This window comes from Vicia villosa, linkage group LG3, assembly GCF_029867415.1.
Source record: "Vicia villosa cultivar HV-30 ecotype Madison, WI linkage group LG3, Vvil1.0, whole genome shotgun sequence".
Taxonomy (NCBI): Eukaryota; Viridiplantae; Streptophyta; class Magnoliopsida; order Fabales; family Fabaceae; genus Vicia; species Vicia villosa.
The window spans coordinates 40,055,352-40,078,274 of NC_081182.1; the positions used below are offsets into that span (position 1 = coordinate 40,055,352).

Sequence of the window (22,923 nt, forward strand, 5' to 3'; positions counted from 1 at the left end):
GTCTTCAGTCGAAACCTTCAGCACTTGGACTTCTCCACGCTCGATTACTCCTCTGACGAAATGCAGTGATAGGAAAATAGCAAGTGTACTATTTTTGCCTATGTAGTAGTAATGGGAAAATCCCAAGTATCGAATCTCAAGGACTGCTTGACGATATAGAGTTTTATCAGTGTTTCAATTAAACAAAAGTTCAAAAGGTTGTTTTGATTGGTTTTGCAAATAAAGTGAATAAACAGAATAATAGAACTATGAACAGAGATGAGTAGATTGCTAGGGACGGTGAATGATTCTTCATGCAACGAATTTTCTGTCTTAATACAATAACATGCTTTTCATAGTTAATTACCGGTTCTTTAGAGTATCTAATCCTAAGGCCTTAGTGAAAAGATCTTTGACCTCACAACCTAATTACTATGTCCATAGACAATTACGGTTATGATCAAGCATTCCAATAACAAGAAATTCCGGTTACAATATAATATCCCTAGTCCTGGGTGATATAAATATTATATGTTCTTAATCGTGTCCACAAATAATATGCCGTCCAGCTACACTATTCATTCATATTCAGAATCTGTTTTTCCGACGGATAAAGCATTATTAACGGATGAAGAACAAATTAACAAATATGAAAAGTAAAATAGTTATTGCATCAATTGAATAAATTCATCACAATCAGAATCAGGGTCACCCCCCTAGCAATGGGGGGTTTAGCTACTCATGAAAATAACAAAAACCATAGTGTAAATTGTAGACATTACAGATAAATGAAGGAAATCCAATCTTCAATGGCAAAAGCTCATAGAAATCTTCAATCCTTGCATAGAATCTGAGTTCTCCAGCCTTCTACAGTGTATTTTCGCTCCCAAATTCGTCGAACCCTTGTCCAAACGCAACCTCCTCCTTTTATTTCTGCCAAACTGGGCTTTTCAGCAAGGAAGCCCATTCTTTTACGTGCACACGCGTTTGGTGGCTGTGACACGCGTCCTGGGACGCGTCTTGGCAGGGGCAGGCATTCCTTTGTAATTCTGGCAGCTGGGACGCGTGTGGGCACGCGTCTGGCAGTCTGGGACGCGTCTGGGCATGCGTTTGGTGGCCTGGGACGCGTCTGGGCACGCGTTTGGTCAGCAGACCTCAGCATTTCACTTCCACACGCGTTTGGGGACGCGTTTGAGCAGCAGGATGCACTTTCATAGGCTCCACACGCGTGTGGGGACGCGTTTGGCCAGGCCATGTGCTTTTTCATCAGTTTCTTCACGTTTCGCACTGATTTTCTCCACTTCATTCATCTGAGCCTACAAACACTTAAACACAAAACCAAAGCATAAAATGACGAATAATAAATTAAAACATAAAATAAAATACTTAAAGATAACTAAAAACAACGGTAAAAATACGTGTGAAAACCACTGATCATGCAGCCTCACATCAATGTGCTTAGTTCGCTCATGATAGGCTGAATTCTTTGACAGGTCTATTGCACTTTGACTATCACATTTAACAGTGATACCTCGACCTTGAAGTTTCAGCTCCTTCGCAAAACCTTCAAGCCACATGCTTCTTTCACAGCTTCAGTGAGAGCAATATATTCCGCTTCAGTGGTTGATAGAGCAACAACCTTCTAAAGAGTTGCTTTCCAACTAATTGCTGTGCCAAACATAGTGAAAACATATCCAGAAATAGACTTTCTAGAATCCATACAACCTGCATAATCAGAGTCGACATATCCTTCTATTGCTGCTTTACTATCTTCACCCAAGGCTCCACCATAAATTAAGACTCTGGTTAGAGATTCATTTATGTACCTTAGAATCCACTTTAATGCTTGCCAGTGAGCCTTTCCAGGATTCGCCATGTACCTGCTTACAAGACTTACTGCGTATGCTATGTCGGGTCTAGTACAGACCATAGCATACATCAAAGAACCAACTATATTAGCATATGGGATGCTATTCATATAGGCTCTTTCGACATCAGTACTGGGACACTGATCAATACTCAGCTTGAATTAAGGGTTTGTTGGAGTCACAACTGGCTTCGAATTCGACATACCAAACTTTTCAAGAATCTTCCGTAGATATGCCTCTTGAGATAGACATAACTTCGACTTTTTTCTATCTCTTCGAATGTCAATTCCAAGAATCCTGGAAGCAGCTCCCAGATCCTTCATATCGAACTCTTTATTGAGTTCAGCCTTCACCCTCATCACATCTTCAACATTGTTGCTTGCTATGAGAATATCATCCACATAAAGCAACAAAATAACAAATGAATTACCAGGTCGAAATCTGAAGTAAACGCAGTGGTCGAACTGACTTCTAATGAAACTTATGCGTGCCATGAACTTGTCGAATCTCCTATTCCACTGTCGAGGAGATTGTTTCAGCCCATACAAAGATCTCTTTAACTTGCACACATAATCTTCCTTCCCCTTTTCGACATACCCTTCAGGTTGCCTCATCAGGATCGTTTCATCTAGATCACCATACAAGAACGCAGTCTTCACATCCATCTGTTCCAGTTCAAGATCAAACTGTGCCACCATGGCAAGCAACATTCGAATGGACCTATGCTTCACAACAGGAGAAAACACATCATTGAAGTCGACACCTTCTTTCTGAGTGAAACCCCTTGCAACTAACCTTGCCTTGTATCTTTTCGACGTCACTCCTTCAATTCCTTCCTTAACTTTGAAAATTCATTTACAGCTGACTAACCTTGCCCCAACAGGTTTCTTGATCAGTTCCCAAGTATGATTATCATGAAGAGATTTCATCTCATCATCCATGGCCTTCAGCCATTCAGTCTTATTTCGACTCCTCATAACTTCCTTATAGTCTCTAGGTTCTTCGTCTAGAACCTCACTTGCAGAGATTAAGGCATAAGCTATAAGATCTGCATATCCAAGTCTCTGAGGTGGCTTGATGACTCTTCTCGACCTATCTCTCGACAATAGGTAGTCATCGTCAGTTTCCTCAACTTCAGCATCTTCTGCTTCTTCTTCGACTTCATCTGGGATATGCAATTCAGCATCAACATGCTCCACCTCAACAGGAATCTCTACCTGTTCCAGCTCTTCGTCAGATGTTTCTGTACTTCGACCAACATCATTAGTTTTCTTAAAAGCCATTTCAACTTCATTGAAAACTACATCTCGACTGGTGATACACCTCCTGTGACCTGGCTCTAGGCACCATAGCCTATAAGCTTTGACTCCTTCAGGGTATCCCATGAACATGCATTTTAGAGCTCTAGGTTCGACCTTGTCTTGCCTAATGTGAGCATAGGCTACGCAACCAAATACTCTCAATTTGTCGAGATCTGGTGGATGTCCCGACCAAACTTCTTCAGGTGTCTTCATATCTAACGCTGTCGAAGGACATCTGTTTATCAGATATGTTGCTGTCGAAACAGCCTCAGCCCAGAACACCTTTGTTAACCCCGCACTAGTCAACATGCATCTGACTCTCTCCAAAATAGTTCGATTAAACCTTTCAGCCAAACCATTTTGCTGTGCAGTACCTGCAGTAGTTCTATGCCTTGCAATACCAGAGGCAGCACAAAAACTGTCGAATGCCTCATTGCAAAATTCAAGGCCATTGTCGGTTCTCAACCTCTTGACCTTTCTGCCAGTCTGATTTTCAACCAGAGTCTTCCAACTTTTGAAATTCTCAAAAGTTTCATCCTTAGTCTTCTGGATGAATACCCATAATTTTCTGGAATAATCATCTACTATGGATAGAAAATACCCTGCTCTTGAATGTGATGGACACCTTGCAGGCCCCCAAAGATCAGCATGGATGTAATCAAGGGATCCATGTGTTCTTTGTTTGCCTTTGTTGAACTTCACTCTGCAAGATTTTCCAAGTACACAGGGTTCACAAAACTTCAGCTTTTCGACTTTGTCTCCACCAAGCAGATTTTGTTTCCCTAATTCGACCAGACCCCTTTCACTGACATGGCCCAATCTCATGTGCCAGATTTCTGTTTTCGATAAAGGTTTCGTGGATGCAACATTTGTCGAACCACTTACAACTTCAGCCTCAAGGGTATACAAGCCTTGTTTCTTCACGCCTCTCAAGACTTCCTTCGAACCCTTCATGACTCTTAGGATACTTTTCTCTCCTTGGAAAACATATCCTTTCTTGTCGAATTCACTAAGAGAAAGCAGATTTCTCTTCAAATCAGGAACATACCTGACTTCAGTCAACAACCTTATTGACTCATCATGGAGCTTGAATCTCACAGATCCAACACCTGCAATCTTGCAAGCCTTGTTGTTTCCCAGCAGTACTGATCCACCATCTTGATCACATAATTCCTCGAACAAGTCTTTGTTTGGAGTCATGTGCCAAGTGCAACCTGAATCCATAATCCACTCCTTCTTAGAGTCACTGCTTGAAACCACAAGAACATCAGATGATTCGAAATCATCTTGAACAATGGCAGCGTTGCCATTATACTTACCTCCATGATATTTCAAGCGTTCAGGGCACACCTTTCTTGTGTGACCCTCCTACTTACAATGGTAGCATCGAATGCCAGATGCTTCGCCACTGTAAGTCTTCGACTGGCTTTTGCCTTTCTTCTTGTCGAACTTACCATACTTTCGTAAGAGTTTTCCTTTAACGGCCAAACCTTCGCCAATAGTCGAAGGTTTATGCTCCTTTCGTTCATTCAAGTCCTTAGAGTACAAGGCTGATTGAACTTCTTCAAACGTCAGGGACTCCCTTCCATACAAGAGAGTTTCTTTGAAGTGAGCATGTGATCGAGGCAAAGAACACAATAGTAACAGCGCTTGATCTTCATCATCGATCTTCACATCAATATTTTCAAGATCAAGAATCAGCTTGTTGAACATATCCAACTGCTCAGCCAATACTTTGTCTTCAATCATCTTGAATGAATACAAAGCTTGCTTCAGGTAGAGTCGATTTACCAACGATTTGGTCATATACAAACTTTCAAGTTTCACCCATAACCCTGATGCCGTCGTCTCCTTTGATACCTGCCGGAGAACCTTATCACCAAGGATCAACAAAATTGCGCTGTGTGCTTTCTCGATCATATTCGTCTTCTCCGCTGCCGTCAATTCTGCATTCATGGCTGCCTCTCCCTTCAACGCTTCCAAACAACCCTGCTGAACCAGTAGAGCTTTCATCTTCAAGCGCCACATACCGAAATCATTCACTCCGGTGAACTTTTCAATCTCATACTTTGTTGAAGGCATCTTCTCCACGCTCACCGCACCAATTTGTTGTGAAAAACGATACCAATAACAAAGTATAATAGGGAATTAGAGAGGATAAGAAGAACACAAGAATTGGTTATAACTGCTATTCTTTCACTTTCTCTTAGAACAAGATTACAAGTTTACAAGAATAACAAATAACCTCTCTCACCCTAAATTAGGATTTGCAGCTTAGCAATGATGAGAGACTAGTATGCTATTTATAATAAAACCTAACATACTAACTAATGGGCTTTTTCAGCAAGGCCCATTACACAAGTCAACTTAATAAACAAGCTAACTTAACAAATTAGGGTTTAAACACTAAAACCTAATTTAACATGCTAACAACCCTAGCATCTTCGACATCTGCATGCTAGACCCATCTTCGACTACAACATGCACACTTCGACACCAGCATGTGAACAATCCTTCGACTTCATGCTTAACTCTGTCAAACTGTCGAACCAAGAAGCTACCCTTCGACAATACTAGAGTTCGATCCAATATCTCACATAATGATTTGTAAAACATATATTATACAACACCATAATCGACAAATATACATAGGTTCAGAGTAAGCTTACAACCACAACCCAACAAATAGAGAAATACATAGAGAAGAAGAGAAATTAACCAAACATCTCACGGGTTGTCAGCTCCAATTGATGAGAAATATGCTCCGGAACATCAAGATGCAAGCTCCAATGTTGTTTTCTAAGCCTCTCTACCAAAGAATGAAGGTGATGGAGTTAGGCTCAAAAATATCCAAACCATAACCTAAAAAATATATTTGAATGGTATTTATAAATATTCAAAATTGCAGACCGCGCTTTTTCCCAAATTTGGGACTTAGCCCTAAACTTGCTGTGTTGAAAAAAATTCAGCACATGTTTACGCCATAAACTTTTAAATTGTAACTCCGACTTATGCACGGTTTGAAGCGTTGAAAAGATTATTAAATGATCTATATAATAATGACATAATACCATTGCTTTAATACCTACAAAAAATGAGATAAAAAATCAATCAAACTCAATGATATTTACACGATAATGCAACTATACACAATATTGACACGATAACGAAATATAAACATATTTACATACAAGTAGAGGGTTATTTACTATATCCTAACAAAATAAGTCAATAAGAACCACAAATTAATTTTCAAAATAACGACATTTTGACACTTATCAACTCTCCCCAACATAAGACATTGCTTGTCCTCAAACAAAAGCCACTCCAACCTAAAGAAACAGAAGCAACCACTAAAAAATCATGAATCAACAAGTTTGAAAAACAAAGACAAATGTATGGTTCAAAATAAAAAATATACAAGCAAAGGAATGCTTACCACAATCCTACAACAACAACATGAAAATGAAACGAATCCTAAGTACAAAAATGATATCGAACAATCTAAAACAACACAAGCTCAATCATGAATCACACCTAACAAAAGTTCAACAAGGGATGAAAAACACACAAACATGAGGGACTTGACACTCATCCAACAATTTGCAAACAAAAGACTAAATTATGCATTCATTTAAAAACTCATATTGAAAACATAAAAGCCGAAATCACAAGGGCATTCAAGGTTGTAATGTGGTTGGGCTAATAATCAAGGGGCAATTTCAAAATGTAATTGAAACAAAAACTTGCCTAATTCTAAGGGAGTGATCAATCCACAAAGTCTCAAGCACCGAAATTCAATCACACTTCTTCTCTTTTCCCAAAATGTTACACCAACACATAACTTATTTAGCACGATTATTTAATACTTTTTTTATTTTTCAAAACGTTTTCACTTTTTCTTTATTTTCTTTTTCACATTTTTTTCTTTCTTTTTCTCAACCTCATAGCAACCAACAAATAATCAAACACTCATTTTTCTCCCCAACTTGAATTCAACCAACATCATAGTGTGAATACTCCCTATTTTCTAAGGCAAGGTAAAAATTCAAACAACAACTCATGATTGAGGGTTCAAGAAACAAAAAAAAATCAAAATCCATTCAAAAACAAATGAACTAAATACTCCTAGACAAACATTAAGTTCAACTACAACATGGAAATTGACAAAAAGGCTCAAAAGGGGTTAACAAATTCTTGCTCACTCGCAAGGTAAATTGATTATTTGGCCAAATGGTTATGCTCAAAATGAAACAAAATGCCTTGATCCTTTTCATGCTTTCATACAATCAACACAATTAAAATATTAAACATAATAAAATCTAGTTAAAACAAAAATTGTTGGTCTCCTGCATATGGTAAATAATGGAAAGCTTCCTCACATTTAGGGTTTGGGAACTAAAGTGATTCAATCAAAAGCAAGTACTGCAAAAGAATGGATGACATGGTATTTGTACAAATTACAAGTTTCATATTCATGCTATGCTATAGAAAGCGATAAACAAGTACCTTAATAATGAACCAACTTCAAACATTATCATTACCACACAATTGTATTGTTGAAACAATCAAACTTGAGCAATCACCACATGCGACTTCAAGCCAACGAACCAAAATTTGATGACAAACAACAAACAAAGACAATAGAAAATACTACTATTATTTACTAATCTTAAAGCTTTGGTGAAAGTGGGTAAAATGGCCAAGTGAAAAGACTTTCCACTGGCTCAGTAGCAGGGTGCGCTTAGCCCCCACAGAGTGCTATGCGCTAAGCGTGCACATACCGCACTCAGCGCGAGCAGGTCTGTGCAGAAAAAAAAATCAAATTTGCATATGAAATTCCATGCCTTTCATCTACCACACCTACAATACCTAAAAAACACATATAGAAATCATGAATGTAGGGGTGCCTCCCAACAAGTGCTTGCTTTACGTCGTTAGCTCAACGCTTGTATTTATGCACATTCCTTCAAGTTGCCTCTTTATACGGTTAGTTTTCACCGACGGCTATTCCTAACCAAACACATTAGCAAACATGAAGAGAAACAAATATAGATATGATATTCACAAGTATGCAAAATATGTAAAATTCACAAGTTTGGTAAACATAAACAAATAAATGCACAAGTATACATATACAAGTCTAATTACACAATATAAATAATATAGACATTATGTACAAAGCTCAAAAACATAGAAATTATTGCAATGCTTTCAATATCTAAACATCAATCATCAACAACAACGTCATTTTATTAGTAAGGTAAAGCAGCAAGCAAAAGTAAGTATTTTTGTTTTATCGTCTCCACAGGGATTAGTGCGAGGGAAAGAATATCATTCAATAGTTTTTGTGTTTCTAAGCTTGGGTTTAAATGGGTTTATAAGGTTTGAAAGGCAAAACCATGAACAAGAAAATAAATTCATTCTTTAGAGAGGAGAAAATTGATCAGGCATGAAATTAAACTACTCGTCACAAACTTAAACCTATCGATTAGTTGCACTTAACATACAATATTCGTCATTATCATCACGTATCTCTCACATCAGTGTCCATTTCAGAAACACCTATGAGATGCACCACAACAAAGGTTATGTCTAACGCAAAGTTACGATAACAACCGTATTACTCTCGTCGGTGATGTCTCGCGTAACTCAAACAACACAGAGGCATTAAGCTTTGATACCCACATTAAATATTAGTTATAAATTTATCTCTAGAATCTAGAGACTAATAGATATCAATCCTCACTCCGGGCCTATGAGGTATATGTCTATAACAACACAAATTCAAACATAAATGCAAAAAGATCAAGGAAGACAACAATAATGATTTGTAAAACATATATTAACAACACCGTGATCGATAAATATACATAGGTTCATAGTAAGCTTACAACCACAACTCAACAAATAGAGAAATTCATCGGTAAGAAGAAAAATGAAACAAATATCTCACGGGTTGTCAGCTCTGATTGATGAGAAATCCGTTCTAGATCATCTCGCGAGTTATTTATATATTTTTTTAAATTACAAGAGATAAATGAGGTTATATGTTAAGTTGGTCAAATTCGTTGGTGCTATTTGTTTAAACTTAATTTGTCCTAAAACATTTGATGAAATCATGAGTTATAAGATTGACCCTAATGATGAAGTAACTACTTTATCTCATCTATAATCTTAGGATGCTTTTAATTATTCACAATTTATTATTAGTGTTTAAGATTTAATTATTGAATTTTATTTTATATTATAGAGTGTTTAAATTTGTTGTCTTTGTTTTCTAAATTCACCCATTTTAGATTCTAAAATCCAATAACTTTAAAAACATGTTTTGAAATTTATTTTTGTCAAAACCTTCCTCTCCAAAACGGTGCGTTTAAACTCGCATACACCAGAAGCGTAGAGTCTACAGAGTCGCAGCACCTGATATGCGAAGCATCGTCTTCCTCAATTCCATAGGGTTTACAGAATTCAATTCGTCACACTCCTCGCGTGTCAGATCCAGTTATTCTTGTTTCTGAAAAAACATTGTTTCATACTCAAGATCGCAATTCCTCGCCAATTTCCGAAATCAAACGAAATTTCTCGTTTTGAGCGACACGATTCGATTCCCCGTTCCTTGATCGCTTCCAACTGTCATTATAAGGTTTGATTTCCGTTATATGAGTTTAGATCTGTTTTCAAAATTTCAGTTTTCTCAGTTGTATGTACGTTTGTGTCTCGCAGGTGCAGTTGGCAGGGTCTTGAAGATGGCAACCACCGCTTGTTTCATCATTGTTAGCAGAAATGATATTCCTATATACGAAGCTGAAGTTGGAGTAGCTGCTAAAGTAAGATCATTTCATATTTTAATTTTTTTGTAAAGTTAAAAGCTTAACCTTTCATTGGTTTATGGATTGTTTATTTTTTACTTGCTTCTTGGTGGAGTTTATGAATTGTGGCTATAAGTTTGGGATTGGGTTTTACATTATAATGGTAATTGTTAGGTATTGGGACCTGAATTGTGGCTATAAGTTTGGGATTGGATTTTACATTATAATGGTAATTGTTTGGTATTGGGACTTACGGTGTTAAGAAATGAGGTTGAGCCTAACTCAAACCTACAAAACCGGCTTGTAGGGTGAGGATTGCCCCCCACTTATAAAGACCTGTTCAGGAAATATATTGTCCGACGTGGGACTCTTAACATACGGCAACCCATCCTTTTTGGATGATTCTTTTAAAAACTACATTTGTAGACCTAGGAGGAGACACCACATTGTTATGCATGACCCTTTGAACTATGTGTAGAAGATCTACCGCAAATGATATAAAAGCATGTTGAAAATTGGAACATGTTTTCTCATGTTTGGCCACTTTGCTCTTGAAGCGGATTTGTGGACGTTTGTCCCATAGTAAAGCCTCTAGTCCTCAATTCCACATGTGGAGAAACTCCAATCAAACCTACACATGCATGTTTCTCTCCCATCCACCCGTACACTAGAACATTTGCTGACCCAAGTGTCAATCTTCTCTCTCTTGGGTTGGTCATGAAGTTCATAGGTGCCTCTTACTTCACAATACTCCCGCTTGCCTAAATATATTAACATGGACATCCTAACAAAGTCATGCAAAGATTTGAAGTCTAAAAGCTCGTTATAGTTATAATCTGTTCACTTGATTCACGTAAATGGACCAGGCTTCTCTAAAGCAAACAACTAAAGTGGTTGATGATAAATAAACCAATAGTTTATATTACATGCTCGTGCATAGCAAATCATAGTTGGTTAGAATACCAACCATTGATTTATAACTTTACCGACTATTCACTCTAGAGGAGTCATTTCTTGTGTAAATATTTATCTTTATCTTGCGTCTTGTTATTGCATGGCTTAGATGGTAAGTTATCTTGTTTTCTTCACAAAATTTACATCATTTTGCAATCTGTTGCCACTGTGTGACAGAGGGAGGACGCTGCTCAGCTGCATCAATTTATCCTACATGCTGCCCTCGATGTTGTCCAGGACCTTGCATGGACTACTAGTGCTATGTGAGTTACATATTCAGTTGATTTGCGATCCAAGTTCAAACTCAACTGCAAAACTTTGGCCTTATAATCCTCTCTTTGTGCCTGTTGTTTTTGTTTCCACAGCTTCTTATTCCTTAGCATTCTCTATGCAGGTACTTGAAATCTGTAGATAGGTTTAATGAACTCGTGGTGTCAGTATACGTCACAGCTGGTCATATCCTTTATCGTAGAGAAATAATTTACATCTGAAATAAATTCTATATGATTTTCAATTTTTTGTATCTGAATACCAACTTTAAGAATCATTTAATTTAATTTTCTTCTTTAATGGGATGATTATGCCATTGTCCCCCGACCCTTACTTCCCTGTCCTTCACGTGAATGGGAACAAAATAAAAGATCCATGAGTGGGCAATGATCAAACCTTAAATCCACATACTTCTTTATGCATTTTAGTTTTTTGAGATAATTTCCTTGACCTGTCACACATACCCGGTTAATGTTGCTTCATGATTCGCGTAATGACGATGGCATTAAGAGCTTCTTCCAAGAGGTGCACGAGCTTTACATAAAGGTAATCTTGCCTTTTCTTGCACTCTATAACATATTTTGTATGCAGTGTTCCCTTAATTATTTGTTAACTTCCAATGTATCTTTTTCTTATTTTACAATAGAATGCTTCTCTTGAAATAGGATCACGATTCATGATAAAGTTCATGCTTATCAATTCTTGAAATATGCTTTACAAATGTTATAATAGCTGCCGGACTATTATTTTATGGTTTTGTAAATGTAAATGAACCATGTACATGTTCCCTTCTAATTAGTAATTAGAATTTCAGTGTTTCACGATAGGAGGCATGCCAATTTTCCTAGCTTATACCTGGTACATTATTTTGAGTAGAATGACAAAGTTCTTTTTTCAACTTCTTATAAAACTTCGCTGAATTCCATTTTAAGTGTTTTATGATGTTGAATTAGTTCCTTTGGGAATAGGCAGAGCGTAAATAATTTCTCACGGATTACTCTGTCTTTACGTTACTTCCTTTTTCAACTACTTTTTTTTATTACTTTCGTTTTCAACTACTTTTTTTTCTCTTTTCCTATGTGGATATGACTGGAGACGCAAGGATCAGTAAATAAGTTGAAGTTTCTGATTGTTCTCTTGATTTGTGATGATAAACATGTAGATGGTAGATACTTGAGTTATAAATATTTGTAAGCTTACTCTGTTTGATGGACTATGAAATGTTAAGCTGGTGGGAGATAAGTAATTATATTTGTATGTTTGTCAAATTGCAGACCCTTCTTAATCCTCTATACTTGCCTGGCTCCCGAATCACATCATCACATTTTGATACAAAAGTCCGTGCCCTTGCAAGAAAGTATTTGTAGAGACTAGCAGTCTGCTCTTGATGATCTGTGGTTGACGAGCTGCTTGTTCATAAAGCATTGAGGCCCTTACCTTACACCTGTTAGTTCTTGTTAGTAGCCCTGGAAAACTTTTTTTTCTCCCTCATGATTTGACTGGTAGATTTCCTGTTGCCTATATTGTTGTGTACTCGAGTCATTCGCAGAAGGCCGTGTTTGGAATGTCATATGTTGGCAAAAGTTGTTCCATTGCTAGTGCTACAATTTGTAATGCTTACTGATCTTGTTCTGGATGATCAACTATTTGATTTTAAGTGGCAAAGAATTATTGTCTCCCCCTTTGTGCTTCAAAATTTTGAGAGTATACCAATTCTTTATTCATTTCGAAATATTATGGTGCTGCATGTGTTTTCTAAACACCCTTTTCAGCCAAATGTTTCTTTTCACGTGTTGTTTTCCTTATATTTTGTGAAAGACAAATCATAATGTAGAAAACTAGTTTATTACAATCTTAGGACACTCCTACAGTGGCATAGTGTGGGTTTGGAAACGCGATAAAGTACAGCTGCCGTGCGATTATGATGTTTTGATGTATCCTCTGTCAACAGTTTTTTTTTTTTTTGAAATATGGTTATTTTAAGAATTAGTAAGAAAGCCAATTGAATTGACATATTCTCTACTTGGACAATTTTTTTTTTGTTTGAAATATGGTTATTTTAAGAATTAGTGAGGAACCTTTGTTATTTGAGGAATTTTTTTGAAAATTTTGATTATTTTAATAAAAAATTCGACTTTCATTTTAGGAAGTAGAATTTAATTATTATATTTTTAACACATTAATTAATAAAGTTAATTTAATAAAAATGTACTAATGTCTTTGATGATATTATTGTATTTTTTTAATTTCTGTGAAAAAATAATAAATGACAGTTATTTTGAAATGAAGTAATTTTTTTTTTTGGTCTCCTGGTTCTCCAAATATTATAGGTATACTATAGTTATATAATTGGTTTATATTTTCTTAAGTGTCTTCAATTTGAATTTGAGCTCCATGAATGCAGTATCAAAACTAATAATTCTTAAAAGTTTTGTTGTCTATTTATTCTCCACAATTGCATGCAAAGCTACTAAATTTATACCGACATAATTTAGACAATCCATTTAGGAACGTATACCTCTGAATTTTGAAATGTATGTGTTCTAAAGTTATCTTTCAAAAATACTCTATTCATTCAACAATAGTTTGATTTTTTTTCAAATGTGAAAATGGTGTAAGAACTCTGAATTTTGAAATGTATGTGTTCTAAAGTTATCTTTCAAAAATACTCTATTCATTCAACAATAGTTTGATTTTTTTTCAAATGTGAAAATGGTGTAAGAACTCTGAATTTTGAAATGTATGTGTTCTAAAGTTATCTTTCAAAAATACTCTATTCATTCAACAATAGTTTGATTTTTTTTTAAATGTGAAAATGGTGTAATAAATTTATGTTCGGAAGATAATTCACGGACACCAAATTATGTAGTAGTTCGTATATTATCTTCCAAATCATTACACTTTTTACCTGATCAGTTTTTTAAGACTTTTTCACTCAAAACTTTATGTTATATTTCCTTATATTCTCCCATAAATTCTTCATTTCTTATTCAATTATTGTATTAAGTAACACAATCCTTCTATATTACGACTTCATCAACTTCATAGTTATTCTTTTTTTTTTTTATAAGACTCTTCGTAGTTATTCTAAATTACAATTAATTTTCATCTGTATTTCTTCTTATTAATTCATAATATACATTTTTTTTGCATTAAAGAAGTTGTGAAGATATCATCTATTAACACTTTAAACTTCTTATGGATTCTAACTTCTGGAGCTAAGAAATGATTGCTCAAGTTTTGTTCATTTTCAATACTTGTAGGTATGATTCACTTTGATGATATCAACCCAACTAATGCACGAGAGCATAGTGTAACGGAAGATCCTCAACCCAATGATGTATATATTGATGTTAAAAAAGAATTTAATATTGAACAAGAGTTTATCTTACATATGATTATATGTTTAAATAGATTTGTGTGGAAGCTGTTAAATTAGGATCTGGGATAATAATCAAGAGATCTAATTCTTGTTATGATAAAAGACCAATATTTCCTACAATAAGATGTGAAAGAAGTGATAAATATAAATAAGATATAGGAAAGTTGAAACGTAATGACTCCATAACAAAGACACGCAAATATCTTTTTTAGTTAAGCATGTACTATACCGTGAAAAATGTTTGAAAACATATAATATGTTGCAAAGTAAACATATTCATGGTTTGATATTCATGGGGCGATCATCATCTTTTCTTTCTTTTTTCTTTTTTTTTTAATTTACTTGTATGAAAATCAATGATAGGAGATTAAATTTCGGAATATTTGTTCAAAACCACATTTTAGCAGCCGAATCAAATGTCAAACTGCATGTATTAATTTTATTTTTTATTAGTAGGAAATACTACACTAATCTATTAGTAATTTTTAAGAGGAGAAAGAAGGGTCCTTGGCTCTCTTTCACATTTTCCACTTTTAGAGTTTAACAAACATGATGATCACGGTAAAGCACATAAAATTGGTATCTATATACTATCTGAACGGGACTACTCTGAAAGTACTCTTTTGAAAGTATATTTCTAACAGTAGAAAAAAATACATATACTCTTCTGAAAGTGTATTTTAACATAAAATTATAATTATTTTTATACTAACAAAAGTGTGATTCCTATACAATGGCGTCCGGAAGCATTATTCCGAATAAGGGGTGTTTTGAGAATTCCAGAAGACCTCCGACCATATAAAGGATGTGTATCATGTTCTTGCTCAATCGTCTTTAATAATTAAATGAATTTGAATGCTATAAAAAAGTTTGATACAAATAACAAATTGCAGATATCCCAATATGAGCTGAGGAATATAAAATTCGAAATAAATATATAGAAGAATATCGTGACATTTGATTATTGCATGCCACGGGAAGTGGTTACTGGGTGAACTTACATCAGAGGCTGAAAAGTAAATGGCGATTAGAGGAGCTTCACATCATTCGCCTGTTCAGTGTGCAGCAAATATTTGATTTACCATAGAACTCAGAACTTATGCAGTTGTGACTGACATGTTCTGATTCCAAACTGGCCAACGTATCACTATTTGGTGCGCTTTAAGTAGACCAATAAACTAATGCTTGTTAGAACAACGGCACCTGCGAAAATACCAGAGCGGACAGACACTACACTCGTTTTCTGTTTAGTGGCTGTACCAGAGTTTGGTTGTATCTCTCTGGTAGAATCAGCAAACTTCAAATTCAACTTTAGAGCCTAAAATACAGAGATGCTTGCTACAATCAGTTTGATACATCATAGCAAACCCACAGAAGCAAAAATCGCCAAATGAAAAGACTAGTAAAACAGACATCTTTACCTTCAGTCCTGCAGATCTAGCATAGCTGACAGCAGCAGCAAGATCGTTATTAGTTGCAATAACAATTTTATCTCCTTCATCGTCTTCATACTAGAAAGGGAGAAAAATAGGTATCAGGTCAAATTAAACGCATAGAAAAGCCGACAAAAAATGTAGACAAAAGTGAACTAGATTAAAACACACCATCAATGTAGGGCGTTCTCCATCATTAACAGGACCAATTCTTTGCATAACAGCTGATGCAAGCTCATCCTGATTTTCAGAACCTACGAAAATTGCAGAGGCATATACTTGTAAGTTCTTATACTTATAAGAAAGTGTAGGAAAAAAGGAAAATTACAAGGCCTAGGTATTATTCATAAGATATTAGCGGCGACAGAAATAACATTTTGATATTTTAGATATAGTAAAGTCGGTCACAAGATGTCACTCACCACAGTTGAAACGATGCACTTGACCATTGGGATCCTCGAATTTAAAAGTAAATGAATGTCCAAAACCTGCAGACTGGTATGTAGACTTTGTGGTATCTGCCCCATCCAGAGTTAGTTGTCCAGAGACTTCACTGCAATAAAAAATATTTAACTATTTGTAGAACAGAACAAAACATATATAAACAACATTTCCACATAAAAACTTATAAATAAACAACATAGGTATTACCAAAGTACCTGTTAGTGTCGTAGTCTTCAGGTGGTTCAAGAGAAAAAGCTGAGTCCCAAAATTTTTGCATAATTGTGCCTGCCACATCATTAGCATTTCCAGAAGAGCTACTTTCGACCTACAAAGTACATAGTACCAAAGGTTAATAGTTCTTATCATACAAGGTAATACTTCATTTTTTATATAAGGTGAGCTATCTCAAATATATATTTACCAGAGAAATTGCAGCATGAGTGATCTGCAAAACATCCACACAAGCAACAACATTTCCATCTGCGAAAGGAATAATATTTAGCACATAAATGTAAGAAATTATGGAAACAACTGAGAAGGCAAAGTTTACCTTTGTCTACCACAGGAAGATGTAAGAACTTTCCATCATGCATCATATGCAGAGCATCGATAATTGTTGTCTCTGGTGTTGCACATTGTGGGTTTGGAGTCATTATCTAATAAAGAAGAAAATCAAATCAATTCTAAATACTTGAGCAAACATTAGCACCTGAAAAAAGACAGAAGACAAACAACTTTCCAATAATGTTGCTTCAGAAAATAAAACCATAACAACCTTTTCCACTAAGGTCGACTCTGGGGAAAGATGTAGAGCCATGACTCGCAAAAGAATGTCTTTTGAACTGCATAACAGATCCACAGAACAATATATAAGTCAAAATAAAATATTGTCTAAAGTGCATTTTATATTGTCCAAAAGTGTGTTTTATATGTATCGATCAAGGAGATTTATGATCTAAAAAACACAGTCATGTATGTTATTCCATATAAGAGAAAATAAAGCCTCAAAAAGGAATTTTACGTCAATATCCCCTGAACTTTGGCATCTGTTACGATCACAGATGAACTGACATGCAACTCCTGCATCCTTTTTGCAGCTACATGGACATGATCTGATGCTGATGCAATAGCAACCCTGGAAATACATAAAGCTACATAGTTTTAAAAACTGTTATAAAAAGCATCCTTAGGCAATTCATCAATACACAAGAAAATATGATGTGAAAATTACCTTGTATTTTCACCAAGTATAGTTGACAAGGAAGGCTTGAACATGCGCTCCCTCAATGTATCAATGAAAGCATTTGGAGCTGACAAACGTAGTGGCAGTTGGAACAAACATTCAGCATCATTACAAAATGAAGGGAAAATATAGAAATTTTCAATACTTTCAAATACTTCTATGAGAAGAAGCCATGAGCTTTAGGCTACAAATCTACAAGAATTCAGTAAAAAATTTCTCAAGTTAATTGATACTTTTTCAGTCGCAAATTACAACCGAAGGCTGAAGTTTGTCTGCTCCATCCACCTCTTTTTAATTACACAGTTTACATTTTCTTTTATCTTAACATTTGTATGATGGACCCAAGATAATTAAACCTTAAAACTTATAGATACAATCAATGAACTCAATCATAACTGTTATAAACATATACAGTGATACCGCATGCAAGTAGAAGCAATTCATAAATCATAAGTTCATGCACAAGCAGTACCAAATTGGTAAGATATGCATAGAGGTGACTGTTAAGCAATCTATATTACTACCTCGCTGATGGTCCGGCCCCTCAACTGCAGCAGCAGCAACGGCACTCCCTTGCTGACAAGCCTTCTCCACCCTAGCTATGGCATCATAAAGACATTTTGTGATATCCAATATGGCAATGACTTCACCGTTTTCCACAACAGGGAGGTGCCTGAATTTACCTAAAATCAGTTAAGAAAAAAAAATCAAATTGTATCTCTCACTTAATAAATTATGTTCTAAACAATGAATCCATTAAGCTACATGTAAAGGTAAATCTAATCAACTCATTTACCCAATTCAAGCATCATTAACTAGTTAAAGAACCAGAAAAGGTAAAAAGAAAATAAAACACAAGCAGAAACAATAATAAGAGGGGATCCTATAACAAAAAAATTGGTTACTTTTTCAATTCATGTTGGTAAATAGAGTTTACATGGTTATCAGTTAATTCAGTTCAAGGCAACAAAGTTGTTTGCCAACTCTAAGGCCCTAAGTTACATTTCCACATTTAGCCTCCATAATATTTTGCTCCAAACACAAACAAATTGAAATGTAAGGACATGTACATAGACACACTCAGCATGGGGCTCCATAAGAAACAACAAAGCCCCAACTGTAAATAATCTCCACTCCAGGATCTAAATTGTGCGAAGAAAAGATAAACACACTAAAATCTTGGTCATCTAAACTACAAACAACTCCAGAAAAAATTCACTGCAACTACTAAACCAATTGTCTGTCATCAATTTCTGACAACAAGTTGCGACTCTTTTATCATGCAAGATTCATGTAATCATGCCGAATAGTAACGACAATATAGATGTAAACAGCTCATTTAATAGCATAAGAGAATATATTTCCATTTACACATACTAGCTGATATCCAGAAATATGACTTCAATATCCAAACACAAACACATTGAAATGCAACTAGCAAGGACATGTACATAGACGCACTAAGCACGGGGCTCCAACAGAACAACAAAGCCCCAACTGCAAATAATCTCCATTCCAAGATCTAAACTGTGTGAAGAAAAAATACAACAACAACAACCAAATCTTATTTCGTGGAGTCGGCTACATAATCAACTTTTGCCATTATCCAAATCGTTAATCTCAATATCTTCCTTAATAACTTCTCTTATAGTTTTTCTAGGTCTTCCTCTACCTTTAGCTGTTAGACTATTCTCCATGTGATATACTCACCTTACCACAAAACCTACAGATCTTTTCTCTACACGCCCAAACCACCTAAGTATATTTTCCACCAAGAGAAAAGTACAAAAAAATTCATCGTAACTACTAAACCAATTGTCTTATATCATTCTCACAACAAATCGCAACCCTTTTACCATGCAAGATTCGTGTAATCATGTCGAATAGTAACAATAATATAAATGTAAACGGCTCATTTAATAGCACTAGAGAATATATTTCCATATACATAAGAAATATATAGACTTCAATATCCCGACATGTCAGAAACACTACTGAAATCTATGTCAAAAACCGCTTATAAGCTCAAACAAAGCACGGCAAAATCCAAAACTAACGATTTAAATGCTAATTTGAGAAACTAATATCCAAACCAATATTAAAGAGCTAAGAAACTAACCCTGGATCATCTTCTGAAGAGCATCAATGGCGAGAGTATCCGACGTAACAAAAATAGGATTCCTTGTCATTACTTTCGACACAGCTGTCTCATCAGGTAACAACCCCTCAGCAACAACTCTAGTAGCAACATCCTAACCACAAACGTCACAAACATATACAACACAAATCAACAACATTGAACATCTCATTTTACAAAACATCAACACAAATATAGAAACAAACCTTATCAGTAAGAATCCCAGAAAGCAAAGCACTGGAATCAGTCAACAAAACAGCATCGACACGGCGAGCCGCCATTCGTCTACATGCATCAGAAACCGATGTCCCATCAGGAATGGTAAGAGCCTTGGACAATTTCACCTTCTTCACCGTTCTTTCTGCTCCATCACCCCTACCAAAATAACAACAATAACAAATCAAGAAAAATTCCAATTCCATAATTAGAATGAACGGTGAAATTAGATTTGAACATGAACGTGCATGGTAGAAAAAAGAAAGAAAGAATAATATCATACGGTTGCGAAGAAGGCGAGGGAGGTTTTCCGTTTCCATTTTCAACATGGTGAGATTTCTTGGAAGGACGTTTGGTTGTCTTCTTCATTCTGCAATCTCTTTGGCGCGCTTAATTTCTAAGTCTGCGAAATGTATATGAATCTTATACTATACAAATATACAATTGAATTGAATTGAATATACTATACTATACCCTATCTCATGTCAAATCAAAACTCACAAAATTATATACACAGGTAGATTATTATTATTATTAGGGTTCTGCATTACTTTCATTTCATTTTCTGTCATCTCCAAAATTATAATTTTATTTATTTGTTTTTTTTCCAACTTTGAAAGGTTTAAATTATTTTATTTAATTAAATGGTGCAAATGTTTTTGTGAATGGTTGAGATTAACCAACCATTGAGTGGGTATTAATGGACGTTAAGTGTGTTTTTTTTTATAAATAAATTAAACGCTTCGGATTTGCGAATGGTAACTAACTAGTGAAGTGCGACATGGGAAATTTGCAATTTTGTTTTATCCAAGTTGTTACACGTAGGTATTTTGTTTTGTTTGGCGTGTGGTGTGGGCGGGGACATGTCATGGAGACCGTGACCATATAATGTTTGGGGATAGAATAACAGTTACAGTCTTTTGAAAAATATTATATTTAGCTTCGGATGCAAGAATGTGAATTAGTCTCAGGAGAAGTATGCATTATAATATCTATGCCAGATGAAACTATAACTTTGGCCATGAAGTCATTATTTTTAGATTTTTTAAGGGTGTGGATAACACTGAAATGTCTGGTTTTTTAACTTTTCTTTAATGCTTTAAATTATTACTGCATATTTATGGTATTTATTAGAGGGAGACTCTATGATACTAATGTTATGGGATGAGACCATATAGTAAATTGGGTCATTTAAACTCATAGTTTTGTCTAGCGAGATGGGATGATGGATGGCCCCGCAAAGAAATAGTTCAATCCAAGTTTTTTTTTTTTCTCACCTTGAAGGGAGCATCGATGACATGGTTCAAAGGCCTAGAAGAAAACTCCATCAATTTTTAGAGAATACTATGTAAGGACTAATGAGTTCACATCCCACTTCATAACACACAAAACATTAGCTGAATATTCGTATTCATTCTCAGTACAATTATGAAAAAGAAAAAAGGAGACATTACTAGAGTATATTGAAGGAATCATCAAAGAACTCGTAGAAGTTAGAGGAGCTAACGCCAATTTGAAATGCCGGATCTTTTAAAAGGGCTTAAAACCAAATTGCATGTTTAGGGAAAAATTGGGATTAAAGGAACCATAGAGGATGAGTAAACTACTCGCTCAAACTCAACCATACAACAACTATAAAGAGAAGTTAATGGTTGAAGATATCGAAAAGAACAAGACATCTGGGACATTTAAGGATAACAAGCGTCATGAAGAAGGGGGTCACGAGAGGAGCAAATTACCCTAATCCTAGTTCTTATAGTACACCCCTTTTGAACACGTCTAAAGAAAGAATTTTGCAAGAGTGTGTCAATATGAAGTTCAAAGAAGTCGGTGTGAAATACCCCCAACCCATGAAGTAGTTTGCATGCACTTACAAAATAAAGTACTGACGATTTTCACAACGGTCGTGGGCGTGAGACCGATGAGTGCATTCACCTCTAGTATGCAGTTGAATATTTAATAAATAAGTGAAAGCTTGATAGGTACACCATGAAATATAACTTAAGAGGGCATAATAAGAGACGTGAGGACTCTTCACGAGAGTCTCTACGAAGAAGGGGCCGAAGTGATACCTGCATGAAAAGATAATTGAAACAGTAGAAGGAACCAACAAAGGAATAAATAACAGCAAATAGAAAGATGATAAGAAAAGGAATTGACCCTTCATATCCCCTGTTTTTGGAGGCCGTTATTTCATTGCATCAATCACATGAGGGTTCTCATCCCCGAAAAAACCATCTAAGGGAATCTCCAAGAGAAAAATAGTATAGTTTTTCCCATATATCAGAATCGAGAATCGATTTTCGAAGAGAGTCCTAACAGCCTATAATAGACTTCATAGGTTTATAGGCATTGAAAGGATAAGAGGCATACCTAACAAGATACTTCCATTGATAATAAAGCAATCATGGCCAATTTAACATATCGTAAATTCTAATTAATAAAAGGAGTTCATCTGACATTATGTACATCAAATATGGGAACCTATTTGCAAGTCTTCAACAAAATGGTAACCCCACCCATGGGGTTTCATCGAACTGCTAGTTACCTTTAGAGGAAAGGGCGACACTAAAATCATAGGAATCTAATTCTTGGTCATCCCATGTAGAGGTGGGAATAGGTTGGGTCGAGCAAGGATTTGCCAAGCCGAAGCTTGGCCTACTAAAAAATTTAGGGTTAACTATATTTGTGGTCCTCCTAAATATCTCAAACTTCATTGAAGGAAATATTTTGAGGGACTAAAAATAAAATTCGAGATATTTAGGAGGACCACAAATATATTTAACTCAAAAATTTAAAGCCTAAGTCGGACATGTAGCTTATCATAGGCTTACTTTTAGGTTCGAGTCTGACCTTTTCGAATATCTGACTGACCTATTAGCCT

The 22,923-nt window shown here is 35.5% G+C and overlaps 2 protein-coding genes across 2 annotated transcripts; one reads left to right on the forward strand and one right to left on the reverse strand.

The window, feature by feature from the left end:
* Nucleotides 1-9,468: 9,468 nt before the first annotated feature.
* LOC131661073 (uncharacterized) lies at nt 9,469-12,880 on the forward strand. The gene is made up of 6 exons (XM_058930481.1): nt 9,469-9,794; nt 9,875-9,978; nt 11,092-11,177; nt 11,309-11,369; nt 11,644-11,730; nt 12,459-12,880. Exons 2-6 carry the CDS (start codon nt 9,898-9,900, stop codon nt 12,549-12,551), a joined length of 408 nt encoding a protein of 135 aa, XP_058786464.1. The 5' UTR covers nt 9,469-9,794; nt 9,875-9,897; the 3' UTR covers nt 12,552-12,880.
* A 2,519-nt stretch (nt 12,881-15,399) lies between these two features.
* LOC131661074 (CBS domain-containing protein CBSCBSPB3-like) lies at nt 15,400-20,559 on the reverse strand. The gene is made up of 15 exons (XM_058930482.1): nt 20,541-20,559; nt 20,323-20,442; nt 20,030-20,198; nt 19,806-19,938; nt 18,211-18,369; nt 17,675-17,753; nt 17,465-17,578; nt 17,219-17,285; nt 16,994-17,099; nt 16,865-16,923; nt 16,659-16,768; nt 16,422-16,552; nt 16,171-16,253; nt 15,988-16,077; nt 15,400-15,884 (listed from the first exon to the last, which is right to left on the reverse strand). The coding sequence occupies exons 2-15, from the start codon at nt 20,406-20,408 to the stop codon at nt 15,714-15,716; spliced, it is 1,557 nt and encodes a 518-aa protein (XP_058786465.1). The 5' UTR covers nt 20,409-20,442; nt 20,541-20,559; the 3' UTR covers nt 15,400-15,713.
* Between the last annotated feature and the right edge of the window lie 2,364 nt (nt 20,560-22,923).

Excerpts from the sequence above, each read along its gene's own strand:
- LOC131661073 (XM_058930481.1), top strand. The coding sequence starts at position 9,898 with ATGGCAACCACCGCTTGTTTCATCATTGTTAGCAGAAATGATATTCCT. Across the intron at positions 11,370-11,643 it reads CAGTATACGTCACAGCTGGT|CATACCCGGTTAATGTTGCT; the intron begins CATATCCTTTAT and ends TGACCTGTCACA. Across the intron at positions 11,731-12,458 it reads TGCACGAGCTTTACATAAAG|ACCCTTCTTAATCCTCTATA; the intron begins GTAATCTTGCCT and ends GTCAAATTGCAG.
- LOC131661074 (XM_058930482.1), bottom strand. The coding sequence starts at position 20,408 with ATGAAGAAGACAACCAAACGTCCTTCCAAGAAATCTCACCATGTTGAA. Across the intron at positions 16,254-16,421 it reads AGTGCATCGTTTCAACTGTG|GTTCTGAAAATCAGGATGAG; the intron begins GTGAGTGACATC and ends CAATTTTCGTAG. Across the intron at positions 15,885-15,987 it reads CTAGATCTGCAGGACTGAAG|GCTCTAAAGTTGAATTTGAA; the intron begins GTAAAGATGTCT and ends TCTGTATTTTAG.